This window comes from Diorhabda carinulata, chromosome 7 (genome assembly GCF_026250575.1).
Source record: "Diorhabda carinulata isolate Delta chromosome 7, icDioCari1.1, whole genome shotgun sequence".
In the NCBI taxonomy this organism is placed as follows: domain Eukaryota; kingdom Metazoa; phylum Arthropoda; class Insecta; order Coleoptera; family Chrysomelidae; genus Diorhabda; species Diorhabda carinulata.
In genome coordinates, this window is record NC_079466.1 from 8,960,818 (window position 1) to 8,986,532 (window position 25,715).

General features: G+C 31.8%; 2 protein-coding genes across 6 annotated transcripts in view; both read left to right on the forward strand.

Moving 5' to 3' along the window:
* Positions 1-25,715, forward strand: part of LOC130896656 (uncharacterized) — a 441,816-nt gene that overhangs the window by 12,930 nt on the left and 403,171 nt on the right. The gene's annotated exons all lie outside the window — the stretch shown is intronic.
* On the forward strand, positions 13,277-14,518 carry LOC130896556 (general transcription factor II-I repeat domain-containing protein 2-like). The gene has a single exon (XM_057804735.1). It carries the CDS (start codon positions 13,277-13,279, stop codon positions 14,516-14,518), a length of 1,242 nt encoding a protein of 413 aa, XP_057660718.1.

Genomic DNA, 25,715 nt, shown 5'->3' on the forward strand with positions numbered 1-25,715 from the left:
TAGCATAGGTGGAAGAAATAAAACGGCTATATAGGAAAGGATTTTGAGCAAAATCTTTAGAGGAATAAAAGCAAGTGAGGGATTTTGGTGGAAAAAAACTAACCAGGAACTGAAGAATTTTTATAAATACTTATAAGTAATAGTTTCAGCCAAGAGAGCGAGTTGATTTAGGCATAGTAAAATGATGACGGTAAATAAAAATGTCAGAGCAGGAAGGAGGTGAAAGAAAAAGATGTAGACCAAAGAAAAAATGATAAGATGTAGTGTTAGAGGTTAATAGAGAAGAAAAATCGACTTTGAGTGGAAAAGTCCAAAATAGCTACCTATGGAGAATAATTGTGAAATCAGTTGATGAAAAAATAATGAGCATTAACGGCACACAGTACTGTAAATATGCACAAATCAGAAATTATATGATACGTTATTCATAAGTGAATGTGACACATTTGTTTTAAGTCGCATGAAGAATGATTACGTCTTACCCTTGAGCAAGAAGTATGTATTGAAGACACAATTTGTAGAATCATCATCTCCGCTATATTAAACTACGACAAGCTTTGTCCAAATACACTATAGTTTCTGGCGAGAAAGACTAGTGCAGTTTTTGCAACGAACAATGTGAGAAAGAAATAATATACGGATTTGAATAAAATATAGATGTACTAACATCTAAGAGGGTTTATTAGATAGAGCATAATTATAAGAGGTTTCATTTTTTCGATTCTTCTACAACCCATGTAAGAATTGGAATAATAATAATAGAATATCACGAATCACACATACTACCTAAAAGCAACCAACTAACTCAGTTATAGACCTTCAAGGTACTCCATGAAAAGCGATTTTTACTAGGAGAGGATTACAACTTGAAATATATTTTAAATATTTAGAATAATTAATCCAAAAGAACCAAAAAAAAACTAGATTACTTTTTTACACGTGAACCAATCTACTAGCCGACGAAGCATAATAAGCAAATAAACCTAATCTTTTCTCTTTCGTTAGTCAACATTTCATTTGTAGGTCACCCGATTTTGAGATTGAGATAATTTTTTTGTTTTCTTCTGTAATAAAATAATGTGGGGCTCTAATTATTTTATTGCTAACATTTTATGGATGATAAATTGCTGTTATTGTATGTCTACTATTGTCGAATTAGTTGTTTGTGTGCTTTTGTGATCCTCGTTATTTTATTGAATTTTTTCTCGGTATCATCATGGCGGTTTATTACAGTTAAATTTTTCATTCTAAAGTGGTTTCTGTTGACGTTTAAATCACATTAGAGAAACTTTAATGGAAAAATTATATTGGAATAATTCATTTTACATTACAATTTTTTCTTACTATTGTCTATAAAATTAAATAACTGAACTTTAATCAGATACTTGAAAAATGCATTGATAAAGAAACACTTTTGGGAATTTTCAGCTTGTTACAAATGATTTGGTATCATCATAAATTGCTCTCCATTAAACCACTAAAAACCCGAATTGGGTGATAAATTGCTGAGTACGTATTCGGCAAGAGTTATCGTTTGGTGTGGAATATAAAACAACCGAATGATGGCGTCATTCTTTTTGATGAAAATATGAATACCGAATAAATTATTAGAAACAATATATGAATTATCAATGCGGGAAAAAAGATCACCAAAAAATTTTTGGATTCTTAGTTATATTTAATTAATTGAAATGTCACCATAAGATTAATTTCATGAGGCGCCAAGATAAATAAATAGTAGAGTTGATGAAGTGAGATCGATTTGTAAGAAATAATGTTTGTACGTATTTATACCAATAGAAGTAGCTATAGGTTATTCCATCAAAAATTACTTTACAAAAATATGAAATACGTCGCCTTAAGAAGTTTAAATTAATAGGGATATCTGTTTCTTCCTCTCTAAAATCGCCTTCAATTTTTATAAACCTTATCAATGAGGCCCAAGTTGGATCTGCCACTTCTAGAAAAATTAAACGAGTTAGACAAGAAAAATAAGATCACCCTACAATGGATTCCGGGACAAACCGGAGCATAGGGAAATTAACTAGTTGATAAGCTCACTGTAGCTGATACTACAGAAGGATTCGGATCCTTCTGTATCTCCATTAATATAAGCTTCTTAAGGCGACGTATTTCTTATTTTTGTAAAGTAATTTTTGATGGGACAGCCTATAACTACTACTATTGGTATTTAAACTATTTATTTATCTTGGCGCCTCATGAAATTAATCTTATGGTGTCATTTTAATAAATTGAATATTACTAAGAATCCAGCAATTTTTTGGTGATCTTTTTTCCTGCATTGATAATTCATATATTGTGCCGAAAAATTTATTCGGTATTCATATTTTCATCAAAAAGAATGACGCCATCATTTGGTTGTTTTATATTCCACACCAAACGATAACTCTTGCCGAATACGTAGGTACTCAGCAATTTATAACCCAATTCGGGCTTTTAGTGATTTAATGGAGAGCAATTTATGATGATACCAAATCATTTGTAACAAGAGCTGAAAATTCCCAAAAGTGTTTCTTTACCAATGCATTTTTCGAGTATCTGATTAAAGTTCAGTTATTTAATTTTATAGACAAGAGTAAAAAAAAATGTAAAACGAATTATTTCAATATAACGTTTCCAATAAAGTTTCTCTAAAGTGATTTAAACGTCAACAGAAACCACTTTAGAATGAAAAATTTAACTGTAATAAACCGCCATGATGATACCGAGAAAAAACTCCATAAAATAACGCGGATCACAAAAGCACACAAGCAACTAATTCGACAATAGTAAACATACAATAACATCAATTTATCATCCATAAAATGTTAGCAATAAAATAATTAGAACCCCACATTATTTTATTGCAGAGGAAAACAACAAAAATTATTTCAATCTCAAAATCAGGTGACCTACTAAAGAAATAACATATTAGAGACCCATAGCCTGTAATGACCAAGCTAATTACTTCAATACTAAAATTTAGATGAATTAAAGCCGTTTTCCAGTTCGATCCTAGAGTACATTCTTGAGTTAAACTACTCAAAATATTTTAAAAGATGCTCGAGCCACTATAATGCTTTAAGTAATATAGCTTACCATCCACTCTACCATGTTTACGAATGGGAGTATAGTTAAATGCTTTATTTTCTCAGTAGCCGTTCAAAGTGAATAGACGTTTTCTATTGGTAATTTGCCAAATATATCTTGATTTCCATTTTTGCAGAAGTTCATTATATTGTTTTAGAAATTTGTGTGTGGTTTCCGATCATGTATTATGGAATGTAGTAAGGCACTCTTCGACAACATAAGAAGTTTTTAGGTGGACTACAATAGTTTAATTGCTTTGAATGATTGATTGAATGCTTAATTTTTATACAATGATTGGTGTCAATTCTCTACTCGATATGGCTTTGCATTAATTACTAACGAAAGAGAAAAGATTAGGTTTATTTGTTTTGTTATGGTCAGTCGGCTGGTACATTAGTTCACGGGTGAAAAAGTAATCTATTTTTTTTCGCATAATTGACTGAAGTTGGCTTTCTTTTAGATTAATTATACTAAAACTTTAAAATATATTACAAGTTGTTATCCTCTACTAGTAAAAATCGCTTTTCATGGAGTACCTTGGAGATCTATAATTGAGTTATTTTGTAAGTGTAAGTTGGTTGTTTTTAGGTTGTATGTGTGATTAGTGATATTCTATTATTATTAGTCCAATTCTTACATGGGTTGTAGAATAATCAGAAAAATGAAATCTGTTATAATATGCTCCATCTAATAAACCCTCTTAGATGTTAGTACATCTATATTTCATTCAAATCCGTATATTGTTTCTTTCTCACATTGTTCGTTGCAAAAACTGCAGTAGTCTTTCTCGTCAGAAACTAAAGTGTATTCTAAAAATTGTATCTTCAATACTTCTTGCTAAAGGGGAAAACGTAATTATTCTTTATGCACCAAAATAGCCTAGCTTTAATATATTTTCCGAGCAATCAAATCCTTATGTATTCATTCTATGAGACTGAAATTATGCTTAAGTACAATATAAAAATATTTCTAACAATAATAAAATTACTTACAATAAGTCTTTGATATATTGATCATTGTTATAATCATGAGATTTAGTCAAAATTTCAGTGAACCTATCATTGATAGCTTCGATAGGATTGTCAATAGATGCTATATTGGGTCTAGTTGATATAGTAGGTTTATGAATTTTTGGTAAACAGTAGAATTTAGCAGAAATACTGTTATAGTTTCTGTTGAAAACTTTTTTACTAATTTATTATAATTATTAGTAGTTTTGAGAGTCGGATCATTAGTTCTCAAAAATAATATTCAAACTTGAAAATCATCTCTCAAAATTGAAAAACCAAATAATTCATACAACAAATGAATTCACTTTTGAAAATGTTACAATCAGGCAACAAGTTATTCATAACAAATTATTTCATAAAATTAAAAAGAAACAAAATTATAATTATAATAATAAATTCAGAAATTTTAATTAAAACTATGTTAGTCAATATTGATTACATATCCTCTTTCATACAAAATGAACAAGAAAGAAATGTCGTTATAGCCAAACCAACCAAAATTTTAACTAACCGTATTTGTGAACCCAAACAATCTCCTGCATATAAAGATCTATTAAATAAAACCAAACATTTAAAAAAAAAAAAAATTTAAATTTAATAGTCATATTATCTGACCAAGGTAATGTCACAGTTATCATGGACAAACAACAGTATTTAGATATATCCAAAGAACTAATATACAATAATATATCATACAAAGAACTTTTTAATTATACGACTCTCAAAATCACTGATAATTCTAATAAATTAATAGAAGAGGTATTGACAAATAAACTCAAAAGAAACTATAAAAATATTTCTGCTAAATTTTACTATAAACCAAAAATTCATTAACCGACTCTATCAGCTAGACCCATTGTACCATCAATTAACACTCCTATTGAACTCTTACTAATTGGTTAACTGAAATTTGACTAAATTTTATGATTATAACAATGATTACTATATCATAGACTCCTTTAAAATCATGAAACTTTTAATAATATGGTATTACCACAGAATTAAGTCTTATTAGGATTAGATGTAATATTTTTATTTAGTAATATCCACTTAAATATATGTCTTACAGCTTAACAATATAAATGAAGAGATGTAAGTAGAAATTGCAAACTTAATAAGAAAATTCTATTAGAATTAATAACATGTGTTTGATCCTTCAAATTATTCTTAATTAAAAAGTATGTAGATGATATAATTTTATTCCATCCATAAAATTGATAATTTACTACTTTACTCCAATAGTTTTCATTCTAGAACACAATTCACTAAGAAAAGGTGAAGAAATAATATTTATAAGAAATGAAAGTAATCGAATTTTAATTGATTGGTATTGGAAACCAATAAGTTCTGGATATATCGATCATCATTCATATCACCCACGTATCACTAAGATTAATTTAATCAAACAGACGAAAAATAGAATCCTCAGAAATTCTGATCCAATTTTTCATAAAAAGAACTTCAAAATACTTTATAAACTTATTCATAAAAGCTCATATCTTTTGAAACGAATTCTATAACACATCTAACAGTGACTTTTACATTGAACCGATTTCATCTTTAAACAACACTATATTAAGATAGCGTACGATCAAATCCTTACTATTCAATCTATCTTCACTAAAATGAAAGATAAAACACCAATAAACAAATTTACCAGCATAGTGTATAAAAGAGGTTAATAGGATATCCTCCCATAAGAGTGACAGCAGATTATATCCCGATAGATATTCATTAGCGACACATGTCTACCCAAAAAGATCACGGCGTCAATAAGAAACTGATTTAAATAACTTTAGTGTAATCTATGTATATCTTTTAGATTTTGAGAAAACAAATTCTACAAAAAATTCAACGCCATCTACAACCAACTATCCTCACATATCCTATGAAATTCATAACGACATAACCTGTGAAATTCAATCATTCATAATCGAACCAATAAATATTCAGCTCCATTCATAACGACCTAGCCTATAAAAATTTGATGTCATTCATAAACTAACCAATCAATATGCAACATCATTCACAACAACATAACCTTATCTAACCTATAAAAATTCAACGTCATACATAATGTAACCAATGAAAATTAATGTAGATTTCTATACTAACCAGAATCAATATTTAATCAATTGATTCTATCAAGCGTCAATTTGAATATTCAATTTTTGAATCTACGAATTTACTATTTATTACATGAAATACCACAATTTGAAACCGATAAATAAATGAGTATTCGACATCTCTTCATAGCGGTTTGAGTAAAAATAGTGCTATGTATCTTCAGGACTTGGGACTCTACCTTGTGTATCGGACTCGGGACATTTCCTACACCAACCAAAAAACTTGTTATAGCATGTTATAGCGCGGGCATATGAAGAATACGTGCTCTGCACTGTCGTTTTTTCCTGCATAGGATGGGAATCCTGGGAATCCTCATGTTTCAACATGTGAAGATGTTCTATGAAGCATCCGTGTTCAGAGAGCATCTGGGTCAAGTAGTAATATGGTAATTTACCTCTCCGTGGAGGCGGCTTAGTCAAGTATCGCAGAATAAGTCGGTGGGTTCATCTTCCTTTCGTCGATGTAAGTTTGCCAACGATCCTTGATGTTTCCGTTCTTATCTCTTTTTCGCTCAGTGCGGTAGATCTTCTCTGTCGGTGTAGGGATCTTCGTTCCACCGCTAACATACGAATAGGCAGTTTTCCGGCGATGACATATCTTCAACTCTTCTTCATGGTTCCTGCCTCTATAATTTGTTAGCCCAGATGACATTTCCCTATGTGGTCATAGATGTGACTTCCGACTACAACAGCTCTTGTTCTCTGTTTTGGACCATCCATAAGATGTTTCTCACTCCATAGAATTTTACGCTGACGAAATCTGCTTATTTCTTGGAATTCAGTCTGGCATCAATCATCACTTCTTTAGGTTAGGTTAGGTAAGGATGTGATCGCTTGCTCAATTATATCCATATATGTCCCCTGTCTTGTGCTTAGCTAGTTTCAGGTTGACTGTGTCAATCCACCTAGAGATCTTTCCGAGAACCGTATCGAAAGGGTAATTGATATCTTCTAGGTGCTTTGCCACAATTACTACGACCACGTCGTCCGTCAACGCTACGAGTTTCGCCTCCTCGAGTAGTATCAGCTTGAGTATCATATATGATGTTCCACAAACGAGGACCTAGGACTGAGTTTTGACGTAACCTTCTAGTGACTTTGTACTCCTTGGGGCCGTTCTGTACCGTATTCGATGATTATGTCTGTAAAGTAGCTGGCTACTCTCTTCAGAAGAAATACGAGTAGAATCGATATTGTCCAGCTGGGACTGGATAGGATTTTCGCAATATGTGTTCCCAACGAGGGATCTCAACGGGAATACATTTGGTCGGGATGTTATTACATTACACTATTACATTAACCTTTTAAAAATATTATTCAATTCAATTCATACGTTTTATTTTATAATTCGGAGTTATATCGACGTGTTATGAACTAGTAAAGAGAGGATTGTTATTATTGAAATATAAGTTGTTTTAATGATACCGACCTTAGAATATGTTTGAAATTGTGAGTAATGGTAAATGTTTATTTAAATAAATTTAGCATCTTGTTTTAAATAATATTGTGTTAAAGTTCATCCTCAACTATCTACTCAGTAGTGCGATTGGTTCAGTTTCAAATGAACTCTTTAAGAGTATCAGTCGATATGACAGCAAATGTCTATCATAGGGCAACACCGATGCTCGTATAATGAGCTTTAACTTTCTTGCAGCTAAGTCTAAGAATCCTTCAATTATATCCAAATGTTATCTTATAATACGTAGGCTGTTAAAGACAGAGAATCATATTCAATATGAAAATAGGACGAAAATACGATTCAATTTTAGCCCTCATTAAACTTTCGATTAATCTTTAAGAAGCAATGCCAAAGTATTTAACTGTAGTCGCAATGATGAATAGGGAAAGTCATTGGGAGAGGAATGAATTTCCTTACATAAGTACTGGGTATATTTGTAATTTAATAATAATTTTCTAAGAATAAAAAAAAACATTAATCGGAGCGACAAAATTAATTATAAGTTGGTTATTGAGATGAAGGATAATAAAATGTTTTCTTTGAGAATTAGATGCTTCGGGCTTAACACAATCTCCTGTTTTACCCCTTGAATTACCAATTAAGCTTGTACTCGTACCTAATTAAAGTTATTTCTCTCAATTTATAATTTATAACCTCTCTTGTAACGGCTCAAACGTTTATGAAATGTTTTTAGTATGGGAATTTCATATATTGAAACTCAATCTTTTAATGTCTTAATTTGCTAATCTTCACAGTTGACATTCTCCTCTATTTTATCAAACTACCATATCTTCATTCGAAGTATAAATTTCGAATGAAAACTGGTTAATACCTTTTGTTACTGGAAGTCAAAAGGTTGAATATGTTCTACTAATATAGCAGATCATTGAAGAAGGTAGTAGAGTTCTTTCTTTTTCCCAATTGTCTGATTTTTTTTTTCAAGTTACATTACATTCTTGTATTAAGTATAACAATCAGTACTTTGAACGGAATCATAAAAATGTCGATTTCAAGATCTTTTTGCCATAGCCAAAAGTTTTTTATTAAAACTTATGGATCAATGAAACTCAATTAAATCTAATGTACGTCAAACATATATATTGTTATCACTAAACATGTAAGCGTAATTGGTAAAGTCCAATTATACAGAAAAAAATATATGAAGCCTCTATACAAGAGAGGTTTGATGAATATTCTTTATATGGAAACTTCAAATGTGCCATAATAGTTATGGGTGAGGCTCAGGAACTCGCGATTCAAAAGCTTCTTGTGATACGTTTTTATGAAGATAAAGGAAAACGTTTATTCCTTTAAGTGCATCTTTCTTCGCCATCTGTTTCTAAAACGTTATCTCTTGTTTAAACGAATAAGTTCTTAAGCTTATCACACATTTTCATCTATTTTTAACAATTCTTTAGCTTTTTAGGCACTTATTTTATGAAATAAAGACGATCTTAAGAAATGTGTAAATTTTAAGCATTTTCCTTCAAACATAAATTACTCCGGTTTGACTGAACGGATTTTGACATTTTTTGACTCCACAAAATTATGTTTCCTTGTTCTATTAATAATAGTTCCGATTATTATGTCAATATTACTTATGCTGTCATCGGGAAACTGCGTTATGGAAGTTAAAATGGAAATATAACTTAAGGTACCTCGCTAGTGACGACTTAAATGTACAAATTGAGGGTAAGTATTATCTGAAAATTCTCTAGCTTATCTGGAGAAATGCGCCGGACACCCATCGTGCTGAAACAACATAAACCTAGTTGCTGGTGATATATCTTCTAGAAGAAGTGGTAATTCATCCCTTCTGAAATTTAGGTAGCGTTCCCCATTACCGTTAATTGCGTTGTCAAAAATAAAAGATCCAATTATCTGACCATCTACAATACCACGCTATACATTCACCGACCATCGCCCCTGATGCTGAACTTCTTCCATCCAGCGAGTATTATTCTGTGACCAATAGTACATATTATACCGGTTAATCGTACCATGACTACTAAATGTAGCTTCGTCTGACAATAAAATACGTGACAGTAATTGAAGGTCGTCATATACCATATGTAGTAACCAGTTGCAATAATCCAAACTTGTGTCTTAATACCGATAAACCAATTGCTGATGCAGTGCTATATGATATGGATAAAATTTAAGAGAAATATATTAATTATCTTTTCGGAATGATAAATAAATTATTATGTTAACATATGCCCACAAATAATATTATGCGGGTATATTTTGTTTAAGACACATATCTTTTTACATCATAATTTACCTGCGTCCAGTCAAAATACGTTGAACGGTGGTTCTGCTTATTCCCAAGTCTCTACTTATTACTCTAATACTTAAATACGGGTTAAATTGCACATATGCCAAAACATTTATTGTGTTTTCCTCTGAACGACCTCTGCCGAGTCTTCTAAATACAGGAAGATTTACATTTCCAGTCGTTCTTAAACAGTGTATGAGTCGCCAAAAAACTCTGCTAACCGGAATGACGTCTTTGGGGATATTGTATGGCATATACCCTAGCCGCAACAGTTGCATTTCTCATACATTCAAAGTAAATGCCTATCATATCAAATGCTTCTTCGTTTGTAAGAATCATCTTAGATATAACTTTCAAGTAAATTTTCTATCCAATTTAATGCACACAAATCGCAATGAAATATAAATGAACAAATAACTAGGTGTATTAATTTGACACAAGACATATCCTTTTGTTTTGTTTTTTTCATGGCCCACTACTTGTTTTTATATATTCCAAAATTAACTTCCATAACGCAGTTTCCCGGTGATAGCATAAGTAATATTGGCATAATAATTGGAACTATTATTATTAGAACAAGGAAATAAAATTTTGAGGACTCGAAACATGTTAAAATTCGTTCAGTCAACCCGGAATAATTTATGTTTAAAGGAAAATGCTTAAAATTTACACATTTCTAAGGATATCTCGTAATACCAAAAAGATATCAACATGCGGTTTTCGCTATTCTGTTGCTAATTTGTTCTACTTTTATATTCCTTAATTAAAACTGTATGTTTCCAAAAATACATACATCACATGGGTAGAAAGGATCTATCTTTAAAAAGACTAATTTTGCATAGATAGGTTAAGTAGAACTGGACTTTCAGGCGTATTTTCATAATAAAGTTCACGCTTCACCCACCTCTTATTTGGAGAGATAGACTAAAACTTGTAAATGAAATATACGCTGAAGAATACAATAATCATAGTATAAATTCATCTTAATTAGGCAAAATTGAATTACGCCCTTTAGCGGTGGGCCTACAACTATTTGCAGGTTTCTCTCGAGGTCACTTTTGTTATAAATTTTCTCCATTCTTATTGGGACACCCGTTACATTTTGTATTTTATTAGTTTCATTTGAATTCCAACATATGAAATACTGTATTTTTTAAATATGATTTTCTCAATCAGGTTTAAAAGTGATAATAACTAGTGAAAACAGGTGTAATATTCACGAATTGCTTCAATATATAGCTTAAGCTTATTCTTTATATAGTTAAAACATAAAATATTACACTGGAAAGTTCTTTGAAATTAATCTTTCAGAGATCTTATAAATTTTCTCTAATTGTGTTTGTTTATTATTATGATGGGATGACGCTCTGGGTTTCTCAAGTTAAATTTTACAAAAATTTCTCAGCTGTTAAGAGCATTGTCATCAAAAAATCGTACAAGTTCCATTTTTGATTTTAAAGTCAATAGCATTTTCAGACTGAATATCAAATTTAGAATAAAACTCGAATTTCGTTATGAAAAACGGTACGAAATGTTAAAATAATATTAAACATTTTTTCAGAAACTTCCATTAGATGAACTAATTTATTCATCCCTAGGATTCAATTCGTAGTAGACTCAGTATACATATTAACTAACAATTGATGAGGTTAATCGCCTTGTATGAGTGTGTGCAAATTCAAAACTGAATTCATTGAAATCACAAAAATATAAAGGTGTCTTTAAACATATACATTTTATGTAGGTATGTAGTACAATGAAATTTGGTTGCTATAATACGTGCCCAGTCCCAGTGAAGTTAGCCAACGATGAACATTCTATTTTGAAATAATTCACCTGAATTATAAACTATCATACTATATATCTAATAACGTATGATAATATGTAAATTGATGATGCATTCATTGGATACTAATGAAAAACTCTAAATTTTTGTTAGAGGGAAGAATCTTGCTGGAAAATATATTAAATATATCATTTGACCCCATGTTAACCTATTATGAAGCATTATCCGTTCACTACGATACGTGAGTTTCTGATTTCACTAGCTGATTTGTAACCCCAAATCATGAAAGAAGCCGGAAACTCAACTTTTTCTCTCAAGACATTTATCATGAAACTTGCTTATGACACGACTCTTACTATCACTTCATATCTCTGAGTGATGGAGTTTCAATGGTTCGGAGACCATTATTTGTGTAACCATGTCATTACTACTCTATTTCTAAAAAATAATCTCACCGTATAACTCTCAGAATCCAGCTTTTTCGCCTGTTTGTGAAAGATTTTCCTTGATAATTGATTGATTATTTTTGTAGTTGCATCATCTATTTTTATTGTCCATTAAGTATTAGCATACCAATTTAAGAATCCTTTTTATCGCTTATAAGTTGACTTTGGGATAATTTAGACCACATATGGGCAACCACCGGCCCGCGAGACATTTTGGAAAAACCCAATTAAAAAAATATTACACTAAACTAAGTACTTATACTTAGTACTAGTACATATACTTATACTAGTACATATCTTTAAAAGAAAACACTTGTTTGTGCTTTTTATCTTATCCGGCACCGGATATGATATGAATAGACTATAAAAATGTGGAGTCATCAATAGACTAATGAATCCCATAGCCTACACAAGTTTCCTTGTGTCTCCTTAGTTTACTCACGGGAGTGACGGTGGGGACGGCAAACATCAAAACCTTCGATTTTTGCCGCCTCACTCTTTGATAATCACCGCCACTCGGCTTGCTCGATCAAATTCTTTGAAGTTTGCCGCCTCACGGACTACACATCAAAAGATTTTATTTATTGCTTCTCGATTATTCTAAACTAGTTTATTCCAGATTATTCCTTCATTTTGTCTATATAAGCGGGTGGATGGCCCGAAAGTTAGTTCAGTTCTATTTGAGCCACCGAGGTGATAACTCAGACAAGCGATATCCTAGCGAACGGCTAGAGCCGTCAACTTGCTTTGTGAATTTATGTGCATCTTGAGTGGTTACTAACTATAGTTTGTTATTAAGTTTATTGAACGAAAAGTAAAAAAAATGATGTCAGGTGGAAAGAAACGAAAAGTAGATACAGGGGGTCGCCAGTTTCAAGAAAAATGGACTGAAGAATTCTTTTTCATCTTGCACAATGGTAAGCCTATTTGTTTGCTTTGTATTGAATCCATTTCAGTAATGAAAGAATTCAATATAAAGAGGCATTACTCAACTAAGCATGCTACATAGCACTCACTGACAGGACAATTAAGAACAGACAAAATCCAGAAGCTTAGAGCAAATCTTGAAAAACAGCAACAAATGTTTCATAAACAAAGAACACAACTTAATAATGTTGTGAAAGCTAGTTTTATAGTTAGCTCAAAATTGGCAAAGGCATTAAAACCATTTGCCGAAAGAGAATTTATCAAGGAGTGTATGTTAGAAGTTTGCGGTGTTTTGTGTCCTGAAAAGAAAAATGAATTTGAAAAAATTACTTTGTCAAGACGAACTGTTGTTCGACGTATAGAAATGATGGCTACGATGGCTAATGATATAAAAACAACATTGACTGACCGTATGGCTGGTTTTGAATCATTTTCCATAGCATTAGACGAGAGCACCGATTTGTCTGACACAGCTCAACTGGCTATATTTATTCGAGGTATTGATAAGGAGTTCACTGTTACTGAGGAATTGCTAGCTTTACAGCCGCTAAAAGCAACCACTACAGAAAAGGATATTTTTAATGAAGTTCAAAAGGTATTCACAAGTTTTGGCCAGCCATGGTCAAAATTAATTGGAGTATGCACTGATGGTGCACCTTCTGTGGTCGGCTTACGAAAACGTTTCATCGGAATTTTGACTGAAAAAGCAACAGAATTAAGTGTGCAAAAAGATGATTTGATAGTCCTTCATTGCATTATCCACCAACAGAATTTGTGTTCTAAGTCCATTCGACTCCACAATGTTATGAATGTGGTAGTAAAAACCATCAATTTTATTCGATCCCGAGGGCTTAACCATCGTCAGCTCAAGACGTTTTTGGATGAAATTTCAGCTGAATATAACGACGTAACATATTATTGTGAAGTCAGATGGATGAGCAAAGCAAAAATGTTGAAACGGATTTACGAGCTTAGAAATGAGATAGCAGACTTTATGAAAATAAAAGATAAGCCACTATCTGAATTGAGTGACCCAAAATGGATATTTCTGGTCGAACTTACAGGCTATTTGAATGATTTAAATTTGAAACTTCAAAAACAAGGACAGTTAGTAAATGATTTGTACAGCCATTTGAAAGCGTTTCAGATCAAACTACGTTTGTGGGAGTCACAGATGCAGTCTGGTAACAGTTACCATTTCAACACGCTCTCTGCGTATGAAAATATTGCTTATGCTCAATATGCTGAAGAACTCAAGTTACTGTCGGAACAATTTTCGAATAGATTTAGCGACTTCAAAAACATGAAAGAATGTTTCAATTTATTTGCTACTCCTTCAAAATGTAATGAACAAAATGCTCCAATACACTTACAAATGGAGTTAATCGAGATTTAAGAAAACTCACTCCTAAAATCCAAATTTGAAGACGTAAAGTTGTGCGATTTCTACAAAAAATACCTAAAAGAAGACAATTTTCCGCAGCTTAGAAAATTCGCAAGAAGATTGATTTCTGCGTTTGGCAGTACTTATAAATGCGAACAGTTCTTTTCATTGATGAAAGTTAATAAATCAACACATCGTACAAGGCTGACTGACGATAATTTGGAAAATTCTTTACGTCTTTGTATCAGTGGAATTAATCCAAATATCGATGGATAGTTTCCCAAATTCAAGCTCAAGTGTCTCATTGATTTCAGTGTATTTAACTTTTGTAGTTTGTAACAATTGCAAATGTAACTATTTAATTATAATGTTGTACCATTTTTTAAAATTTCGTTATTTTAATAAATACAATAATCACATTGTCAATATACACATACATGACAATAATAGATAAATAATGCAATAATAACATTGTCGTATTATTTCATGTCTAATATCTATCACAAAAAATATTATCACTATTTTAAAATGCACTAAGTACTTTTAAACGCAGCCCGCAAACGTTTTGCACGCTAAAGTTTGGCCCTCAGCATGTCAAAGGTTGCCCATACCTGATTTAGACTTTCAGTTTTTGGTTTTTGAGCTCCATACTTCGTTTATATGTACAATTAAATTATATTTAGAACGGTATATCTTGACTTATAAACACTGTTAACGATTTGATTAGCATCATCATGTTGTGGGGAATTGAACCAACTTCTTTGAGACATATGGCCCGTATACTAGTAAAAAGTGTGAATTTTGAAGTTTCGCCCCGTAATATTTTTAAAATTATATTAATATTAAAAACTAGTATCGTTATTTACTGCAGCTGTTGCAGCTGTTGCAAACACAATTTTCATATAACAACCTCAAATTTCTCATCTCTTTCGTGTATCATCCACCTCGAGGAACGATAGAATTTGATTTCTTTTCAAAGTCAACCTCAAAGTATCAGAAAATGTATAATAAATGAGCCAGAAAAGAAACTACAACATAAAAGTGATAATAATATGAAAAAGTTTTCGTGAACTTATTGATACATAAATTCAGTTCTACGCTGATTTGGTCTGGTGAACCGTATAATTATTTGATTAGCTTATTTAAAATAATGAGACAGGCGGCTGAAGTGAATTAATTAACAAGGCTGCCAGATTCTTACGGTCTAATTATGTTAATGAAAACATAATTTATTTTAGGATTCAATAAAAGAAATCAAAATATTTGTGAGAAAATATTGGATAGTGTAATAATCCTATTAGTAATCATCTATTTATCTTATTTATCTTGGTATATTAATAAATTATTGAAAATCTTGTTTATTATCAAATATTTTGATAAGTTGCCTACTTTGATGTAGACTGGAACTCGAAGATTGTTTCAATAGTTTTTTATCGATTATTTCAATTGATGAAAATTCAAAAATTAATTTTATAAAGCTAAACAAAAAAGAAAAATATTGACAAAGTATAATGATAAATGAAAAGCATGAAGAAAAAAGAATTATAATTCACAAGGCTTTGAAACTTCAATTTTAATAGAAAATAAATATCAATCGTATTATTTCATCATTTTACACTAAATCTGTATTAAAACAAAACATTCTGGTGTCTGGAGCTACACTCAACGTAAGTAACAGAAACGTGATATTAAGATTTACCAAATATATACTCTAAGTACCCACACTACGAAAAAGAAATTATCCATAGGCTTATACAAATATTCACTTAATGATCAAAGTGTAGTTGTATCAACATTAAGGTGGAGATAGATTGTAGAAAGTCGTGTTAACTTTACAGCCACTCTATCTAAAATATATTTTATACAGGACTCTACATATAATTGTTTTGCTTTCAGAGGAGACTATTTTTTGGGGGGTTTTTGTGTCCCACTTCCCATGGTTCTAGTATTATTCCTTCAAGGTAGTTAAGCCTTTTAGCGAAATAAGCAAGATATTCGCAGAGTGACTAGCAGTGAACTGTTAGAAGACTGACCACCAGTTTGATGTCTTTTCTGGTCATCACGGGAAGTTCTTCAGACTTCTTAGCTGATTTGACTATGATTTTTTTTATTGTTTTAGGTTTGTATTATTTCTTTAGTGAGACTATCTGATTCTTCAGTCATCTGTTCAGTTCGTTATTGATATGGCATCTGAAGAGACCGTAGTAGGGATCTGGTACAAGGTATGGAGTCGTTACCCCTTTTTTGGTAAGGCTTCCTCACTGCCTGGTATACTCTGGTGATCTGGTAACCATATCTGTTTCCTTTGTTTTCGTTAGCTAGTGCTTTTAGAATTTGTGAACTTTTCCACATTTATTTTATTACAGTTTTTAAAGGTATAAAATTACTGGTTTGATTTTATCACAAAAACTAGAAGTATTTTAAACGTCACATTAAGTGTTTACATGTTAAAAGTGTGAATCTTATTAAATCATAAAATAACCATACTATTTTCTTAAAAACAGTCAATTCTAGAATGTACATTACCAGACATAATTTGAGGGATAGAATAGTTTTATAAGATGGTAAAATAATATACTAGGTTTTCCATTAAAAAAAATGAAGTTTTTGCTAATTGAAATCTCTTGAATTAATGCTTATCTAAAAAACACCAAGTACCCCAAATGAAACTTCTACTCTGTTCAGACATTTCAGCCTCCTTTACCTCGTACTTACCAAACAAAATTAGTTACTTCTCACTAATAACTTTTACTAGGCAGCATTTATAGTGCACCAATTTTCGTCAAATCTTCATATTTTTCGCTCCAATTTGGCAACCTCATAATTTATGGGAAAAGAAAAGACAGGACTAGAGGCAAAATTTTACGCTAAATTCGATGGTAAACAAATATACAGGATATCCTATTAAAAAAAACTACTACATGTTTTCACGCTCAGGTAATAAGAAAATATGAATAAAATAAAATAAAAAAAGGAAAATAAGAACAACCTATTTATCTCGAGAATCGAAAGGAGTATAGGCCGTTTGACTTCGGCGTTTGGCCGAGGAGAAACTGAACAGTTGTGTGCCTATTATTATAACCTGACTTAACGAATCCATAAGGAAAAAGCAACTGTAATGGACCAAAGAAAACCGACATACAACTATTTCAGACTAGAGTCGAGTAGACGGTACCCTGGTGGGAAGTTCCATATAAAGAGAGCTAGATATCCGTTTAGTATCATAGTGTGGTCTGTCATCTCAGCTGAATGCATGGGACAGCTATACATTGTGGAAGCGACTATGAGGCAAGGCCAGTGCAAACCAGTACTATAAACTCTGCTACTACAACTTCTAGAAGAATGGTTTCCTGATAATTCAGAGTACATCTTTATGCACGATTCTACACTGAATGCTAAGCAAAAAATAGAACTGTTTTCCTTTAAAAAAAAACTTCAACAGTTTACCCTTAGAGGAGAACTCTCCTGATATGAGTACAATATAGAACCTGTGTAAACTTTCTAAACGGACTATTGCGAAGGAATTGACCACCACTAAGCGAGAGTTAATTGAAACTTTTATCGGAGAGTGGCATCACAACATGTATTTCCAACAGCATGTAATAAATTTCTTAGAGAAAGATCATGATCCGACTCCTAGAAGCTGTGATTGTAGCAAAATAGTGCAGTAGTGAATTTTAGTAATTTTCTTATATATATAATTAGTTAATATCAAAATACGAAAGCCTGAGTATAGTTTCGAAGAATTTGTCCATCTACTTTGAATAAAGAGTTTGAAATAAGCAAAATTTAGTGGGTAACGTCATGATGCCAATTCATCAATTTATAAATCCATTGTTACAACGGCTAAAATTTATGATTTGAAGTTCCAGTACACTGCAACTGTGAAGAAGTGATGGTAAAGATTATTGTGAGAAATAAGACAATTGTAGTTACAAGAAGGATAGAGAACTGAAACTAGATTATAACATGAAATGAATGCAGTGCTTCTGAAAAGTCCCCTCCCCTATATTTTTATTTGAACAGTGATACATAGACTGACGCAATTTGAAGTAAGAAAATGAACTATTGTAAGCTTCTCTACTAGTGGTAATACGTGACATAATAGGTATCGTTGATGTCACCAGGTAACTGAAACCAATAATATTAAATGGAGCCTTATGGCAAATGACACCTCGTTTAAAATGTACTTCATCTAGTTCCTGGAAGAAATACATAATATTTGTAAACTCTTGTCTGACTCGATAAAATTGCTTTACTTTCTTCAACAATTCGTTGTTTAAAAATGTCAATACAGACAGGAGTGTAGAGTAAACTGTATCCATACAGAAAAAGTCTAAAGGTGTTTGGTCCGGTGACCGAGCTAGCCATTTTATTGAACCACATCATCCAATCCATATACAAGAATATCACAAGACTATCTTGTTGGAATATTATTTCCAAATTCATCCGAATTATCTTCATGAATTTGAAGAATTAACGGTTCGATTGCGTTTTATAAGATCTCGAGATATATTTCGGAGCTTAAATTAGAGTTCGAAAAAAGAAGCAGGACTATGTGCTTTTCCAATATTCCTTACCAGACATTTACTTTACATACGCATGTCAAGAAAGAAGAGAATTTATGTCACTCCAATACCTCACATTTTAAGTAATAACATTTCCATTAAGGAAGAAAGTACTTTCGTTGCTAAAAAATGTCCTTGCAGAGTCTGGCTGTTTGAGAATTTTGGTGGACATATTTTTGCAGCTTTCGGTAGGGGTCGTTATCAGAAAGTTGATGCACCATTATCAATGTGGATGAAATTTATTGTAGGGCCACACCCTGTATACTGTACTATGACTGACACCACAGGTGAACGATAGTTTGTTTATAGAACAAAAAGGGTCTACTACAATTTCTGCAACTATTTCAGTTTATTTATCAATACCAATATTCAGTCGATCTTTTGGCATATATTGGATATATTGTACTAACAAAAAGGAAGCTTATCGTATTATGCAGCAAATGCCAATATTATCATTTTGAAATAATTTTGAAGCTGGAATGAAGATGCCTGTCTTGAGAAACAATAACTCAATTTCTTATTCTGTTCGGGTTCATCTGGAAGTTAGTATCTCAATTTGGAGAGTAATCTGTCTCTCAAGTAAGTGACTTCCTTCCGTTTCTCGAACATCTCCCGAGAACGAAATGTGAAAGTTGGCGTGTGTAGGTAATCGTTTTAAGCGTTGTGTGTGTATTTGGGTGTTGAAATGCGATTAATTGTCTTTTGTTTGGATTAAGTGTAACACATCCTCAATGTCAGTTGCGCCATCGATCTTAATATCGTTTTAACAGCTTTTAAATTCGGGTAAATGTTTGTTGGAGTGTTTATGAGGGTCGTACGTCATCATAATGTGTTTGTTTTCTGTTCGTGTTAATACGTGTAGATTATAAGTGATAAAAGGACCACCGTATTTAAAAGATAGGTAAATTCAATAACAATTTTTGATTGATTTGTGTGGTTAATTAAATATAATGACTATGACTCATATAATTGAAAGGTAGGTATCAGATTTCGATAAATTTTTCTCTCAATGTACATTTTAGCATAGAGAGAAATATTCCTTCCTACTTTAATATCATTTGTTGTGGATTAAATCCTACGACATAAATACGTATTAATGGTTAGAGATGGGATGAGTATAGTATTACAGTACTAGTTTGTCTTTGATTGGTAGCTCAAACAACTTTTTCAGGATATTGTGAAGATTGATAAATTTTAATCCTTAAACTGGAGAATGTTTCGGCAGCAGAAAATTATAATATTTATATATAGTTGAAAGAAAAACAGTATTTTTAGCAACCAATAACTTTTGAAACCAATAAAGTATAGGATGTATAAGAGAGGACATCCTAAAGTTATTTGTGATATTTGGTGTCAGCTACCTATTGCATTATCGGTGATGTCTTGTGATTGGCTTTAGAAGTATGTTTTTATAATATGTTGATCACATTTCCTTATCACCTCAAATCAAACCAAATTATTATTCTACAATGTTTGCAATTTGAGAAATTTTGCATTTATCTATTTCATTGATCAAGTCGCCATATATTAGAACAGATTCTGAAGTAACTCGTTTTCAATTTATTTTTGTTTATTCAGGTCTTACCTGTATTACGAGGACGTTTTGGTGGACGAATACATTTCAATGAAAAAATTATTTTACCGTGAAAAAATATTTGATTTTCCAGCATAATCTTCTCTTTATTCCTTACACTTTAACCATCGAGCTTCCAATTCTTTAAAATCACTCAAAATATAATCTTCTGGACCTTTCGCAAAACACAGTTTGCCTGCCATCACATATTTATTTGCAGAAGTCGCTTCACAACAAGACATTTTTTATTGAGTTTGGAAGCAGAAAGATCAGGTGAATATGGTAGCTGAGGCAATAAATCGTCACACATTTAGTTTAATTTTTCTGTAAAAATACCAAATGAAAAGACAGATGTATTGTCGTAATGGATTTTTTCTTCAACAAATGTTGACTAGACTAGACCTTTAGAATCTCGAAGCCCTACGCCCAGAAACTTATTGGACTAAAAAGCAGTTTTTGCCTTCTTGAAAACATGTTCGTTGGATGAAGTTCAGTATTGCTACTTTGGTATATTGACGGTCCTGGATGTAAAGCACTAAACGAGTTCATAATATCACTTTTGGGAGTAGGAAACAACTTATAAATCATTTTATGTTATGAGACATGTAAAATTAGGATATATAAAACTTGCGTAAGGCCGGTCATGACATATGCAACAGAAACTAGAGCGGAGAACACAACCACTAAACGGCTCCTAAGAACAACAGAAATGCGGACTCTGAGATCAATAACAGGACATACGTTAGTCGATCGGAAGGAAAATGAAGAAATAAGGGACATGTGCGATATTCAGGATGTAGTAAGATGGGCAAGGAGCCGCAGAAGAGAATGGAGAAACCATGTTGACAGAATGCCAAATGACGGTTAGCAAAAATTGCAAAGGAAAAGAAACCAGACACAACTCGACCTCCTGGACGACCACCTATAAGGTGGTATGAAAGCTGGTCCTCAGCATCTCAACTACTCCTGGCAAACCCTTGATGAAAATACAGAACCTAGTCCTAACGTAAGAAGAAGAAGAAGAAAAAGCTTTGATAACTGTTGGAAACTCTTTACTTCCATATTTATTTATCAACGAATACAATTCTTTTTATATACGGATTAAAACTAATGTATTCGTGATGTCGAATTTTTACACTTGATATCAAACAGACAAAAGCATGATGAGCAATATACTTAATTACTGTCGCAGTATTATTGCTGACCTCAGAAAAGTTACTCCTCCATCATACCGCCCTTATATTTTAGAACATTTTATGTAGTTTTACTGAGTAGGTGATTGTATGCACCCTTAAGGAAACGTGCTAATAACATAATAACCATAACTCTGGTTATTATTTGGTCAAATTGCTAGTATATAACAGTTTGATGCTGGAGATTGTCGAAAGAAAACCTTCAAAACAACATATATTACTCTTCTTATAATGATCTTTTTCTAGTCATTAACAATTATTATTATATTCATCATTAGATGAGACCGTCGCACAATTCTTACTTGTTTTAGTGAATACATTTGTTAATTTTGTTTTTAACTAGTCAAGGTTGTGGAGACTGTAGGGAAGGTTTGTACGAGCAGTATGCTTTGATCATATTCCGAACTTGGGGGCAGTACGCTATACTATACTATACTATACTATACTATACTATACTATACTATACTATACTGACTATATTCTATTACAAACACTATATTCTAACACAAACACAAAGAAATGAATCATCAATTTTATTTTATATAATTTCACTGGAGCTTTCACCTTCATCACCACTACCGACTAAATACCGACCATCTTAAACATATTTCACAACGTTGACGTACGCGGATGCATATGTTTGAAACTTATTCAAAACCTTTTTATTCATCTGGAACAAACTTAATTTGTTGCTGGAACGTAAAACTTTATTTTCATTACTGAAACTTGATACTGTTAGAACGGAAATTTTATATCGCGTGGTATCAAAAATTACAGACAAGGAGCAAGCCTATAGTCTGCTTTGAAGAGTTGCGTATAATGATTAAAAAAATATCATTTATAGCGAAATAGCAAAACGATCATCAACTATCACAATTTTCACATCAGTTCAGTTAAGCAATTGCAAATCTCATTTATTTCAAAGAAAATGACAGTATGGCTTATTGAATAGAATTCCTTTAATTTAACCCATAAAAATTAAATTTCAAATCAAGGATTTTTAGGGTATATTATGGAATATGTTAAATTTATTTACGATTTCGATAAATAATATTAGGATCATTCTGAATTATGCATCTAATGAAAACAACATAAATTAAAATACTAAATTAGTTGATCTTATCCAGGATACAATTTAAGCAGAATGTTGGTTTTAGATAAATATTTTTAATTATTTGGATAATGCTTGGCTTAGATAAGTTTATTGTTATAAACAGCAATTTATAATTTTATTTAAAAATGTATATATTATTTTGGCTTTATGTACTCTGAAACTTATTTTGCCACGTGTACTACTAAAATATATTCCAAACACATAATGAGAAGATCTATGATCTGTATATAATACGTTAGAAAACTTAAATTCTCAATTTGTACTGGCTACAACAATTTCGTGTTTTTATACTATAATGAATTTATTATTTATTTATTTCAATAGAGAGAAATCAAATGAAGATGAATAACAAATGGAACTTAAATGTAATAAGTATATAGGTATGTAAGTTTTTCCCTATTTACATAAGAAATCAATAATGCTTTGTTGCTTTTTCACCTTATATTATAATAACAGTCTCTAATACTATTGTGTAAGGAAGAGATCGCTATCATTAAATTCTTAATTTAAATATTGCTGTAAACAAATCGTGAACAATTTTTCTTTCAATGCCTCTTCTATGGTAACTAATGGCTCTTCCTTGAATTCCTGTTCCCCATCACTTTAACGTGTTTCAGTAACTTCTATGGGGAGAGCTCTATCGACTTCAACTTAATCTTCTCACACGAAGATAAAAAGACGTTATGTTCTTCAGAAAATACATGTTTTGCTGTTTTAACGTGTAAATCGTGGTAATTTCTAATGAATCCTGCCAGCTTCATATATAATAAGAACTGCATTTAACATCGTTATTTTTGTAGAAGAGCTTGCGATACTGTGAACAGTAATTGTTTCTACAGCTTTATAAATGATCTTGGTATTTCAAAAGAGCTAACTCTTACCAAAATGACACTCGAATATACAAAGGCAAGACTCGAAGATAAAGCCAAACCAAAGATTATCAAAAAGTTCCCAACCTACACAGTATTAAAACAGGGACATCCGCTGTTTAACCCGCTGTTAAACAAACAAGGACAACGCAGAGGATGTAGTAATCCTTTCAACATTGGAAAACGAGCTTAAGGAAATTTGCAGAGCCAACACCACAAAAGAAAAGAGCAATGTGAATTTGTTAATACAACTGAATGAAGAAAAAGTAATGATATTACGTCAACTTCACAGTTATGTATATCTTGGGGTGATTATCAAGGACGACGAGAGAAGAAATCTAGAAGCAAGGATGTCGAAAGGAAGTAAACAATTGGGAGCACCGATGCGCTAAGTACCAGAAAAATATCCAGAAATATGAAGCTACATCTATATAAAACAACAAAAGCAACAGGGAGCTACTGAAGCGAAACGTGGATTCTTAACAAAGCAGAGGAAAAGAAGTTAGATATATACGAGAGAAAAATACTCACGAGGATACTAGGGGGTAAAAAGGAGGAAGACTTTTGGCTGGGAAGAACAAATAATTCAGAATTCATGTGAAGACGCAGAACTAAGCCAAAATAAAAAGATCTAAAATAATAGAGTGACTGGGCCGGGAAATTATCAGTAATAAAATGTCTTCTTTCGGCCACTTTATCTGGACACAATTTATTAGAAATGTATAACGCACTCTCCGATTATAGGTTATATGCTTTATGTAGAAATTTTCATCCCTACCCTCCCCACACCCATCCCTAGATAGTAAGGTTGCGCCATGGCTACTTCAAATACTTACAAACCGGACCACGCTGTTCTGTAGAAAGTGGTATCCGTATAACCAATCCATGTGACAGTAGGTAATTCCAGCTATTTTTTTTTGTTTTAAATATTTTATAAATAAAAACAAATATAAGTTGCGTGGAATATAAGAAACCGCATTACAAAAACTGAATACTTTTGGGAATATCGTGATAAATATTATTCATTCGCTGTAATATCGTTTGTAGATCTAAGCATGACAATTTAAAAATTTAACCTTTGAAAATTTAACCCGTCTAAAACTAGCAGCTTATTTTTCAGGGTATATTCCATATATATTGAGTCGAATTTCAACAAAATTTTCTGCGGTAAGCGGGTGAAATACATGTTCTCATTGCTATTAAATAAATTAGTAGCATAGTAAGTTCACAAATGTTACAAGTGTTGATTCGGGTATATATACTGCCATGAATTAATCATTTGACATTCTAATTTCTAGTAGTTTGTATAATTTAAGTTATATGGGTGATTCTATTAAATAGTTGGTTTTTAGTAATATTTTTATTTATAAAAAAATATTAAGAAAGTTTATTACACTTTTGCATTAAACGTTGCCTACAAAGGACAATTAAGTATCAGTTGGAATACTATTTATATATTTAATTTTATTATATTTGAGGTATAGGCGGATAGTTTCCCGATGGACATTTAGGATTATTTCTAAAATGATTGAAAATGAGATGTTAATGTCTATCTATCTTTTGCATAGGGGTTCTGATACCTACCAAAATCTTCATTTGATAGTTTCTCTACTTTGTGCATCGTACTACAACTAACACTGAAACGGTAGCATATCTTTGGTTAAATATTTCTCTTCGACAGGAATATTCTGATTTTTCCTCTCATACTTCTGCTTTCAGTTGTGTTACGCAATAAAATAACAACCTAACTTAATGGCTGTCAGTTTTTCTGACTAATCGGAATGTGATGAAGTTTTATACATAGTCTTTTGAAAGCTTGTACTTCATAAATGTCATATGGATTTGATAGGCCACGCCATCTGTGTGTCAGTCAGACGACTTATTATGGTTTT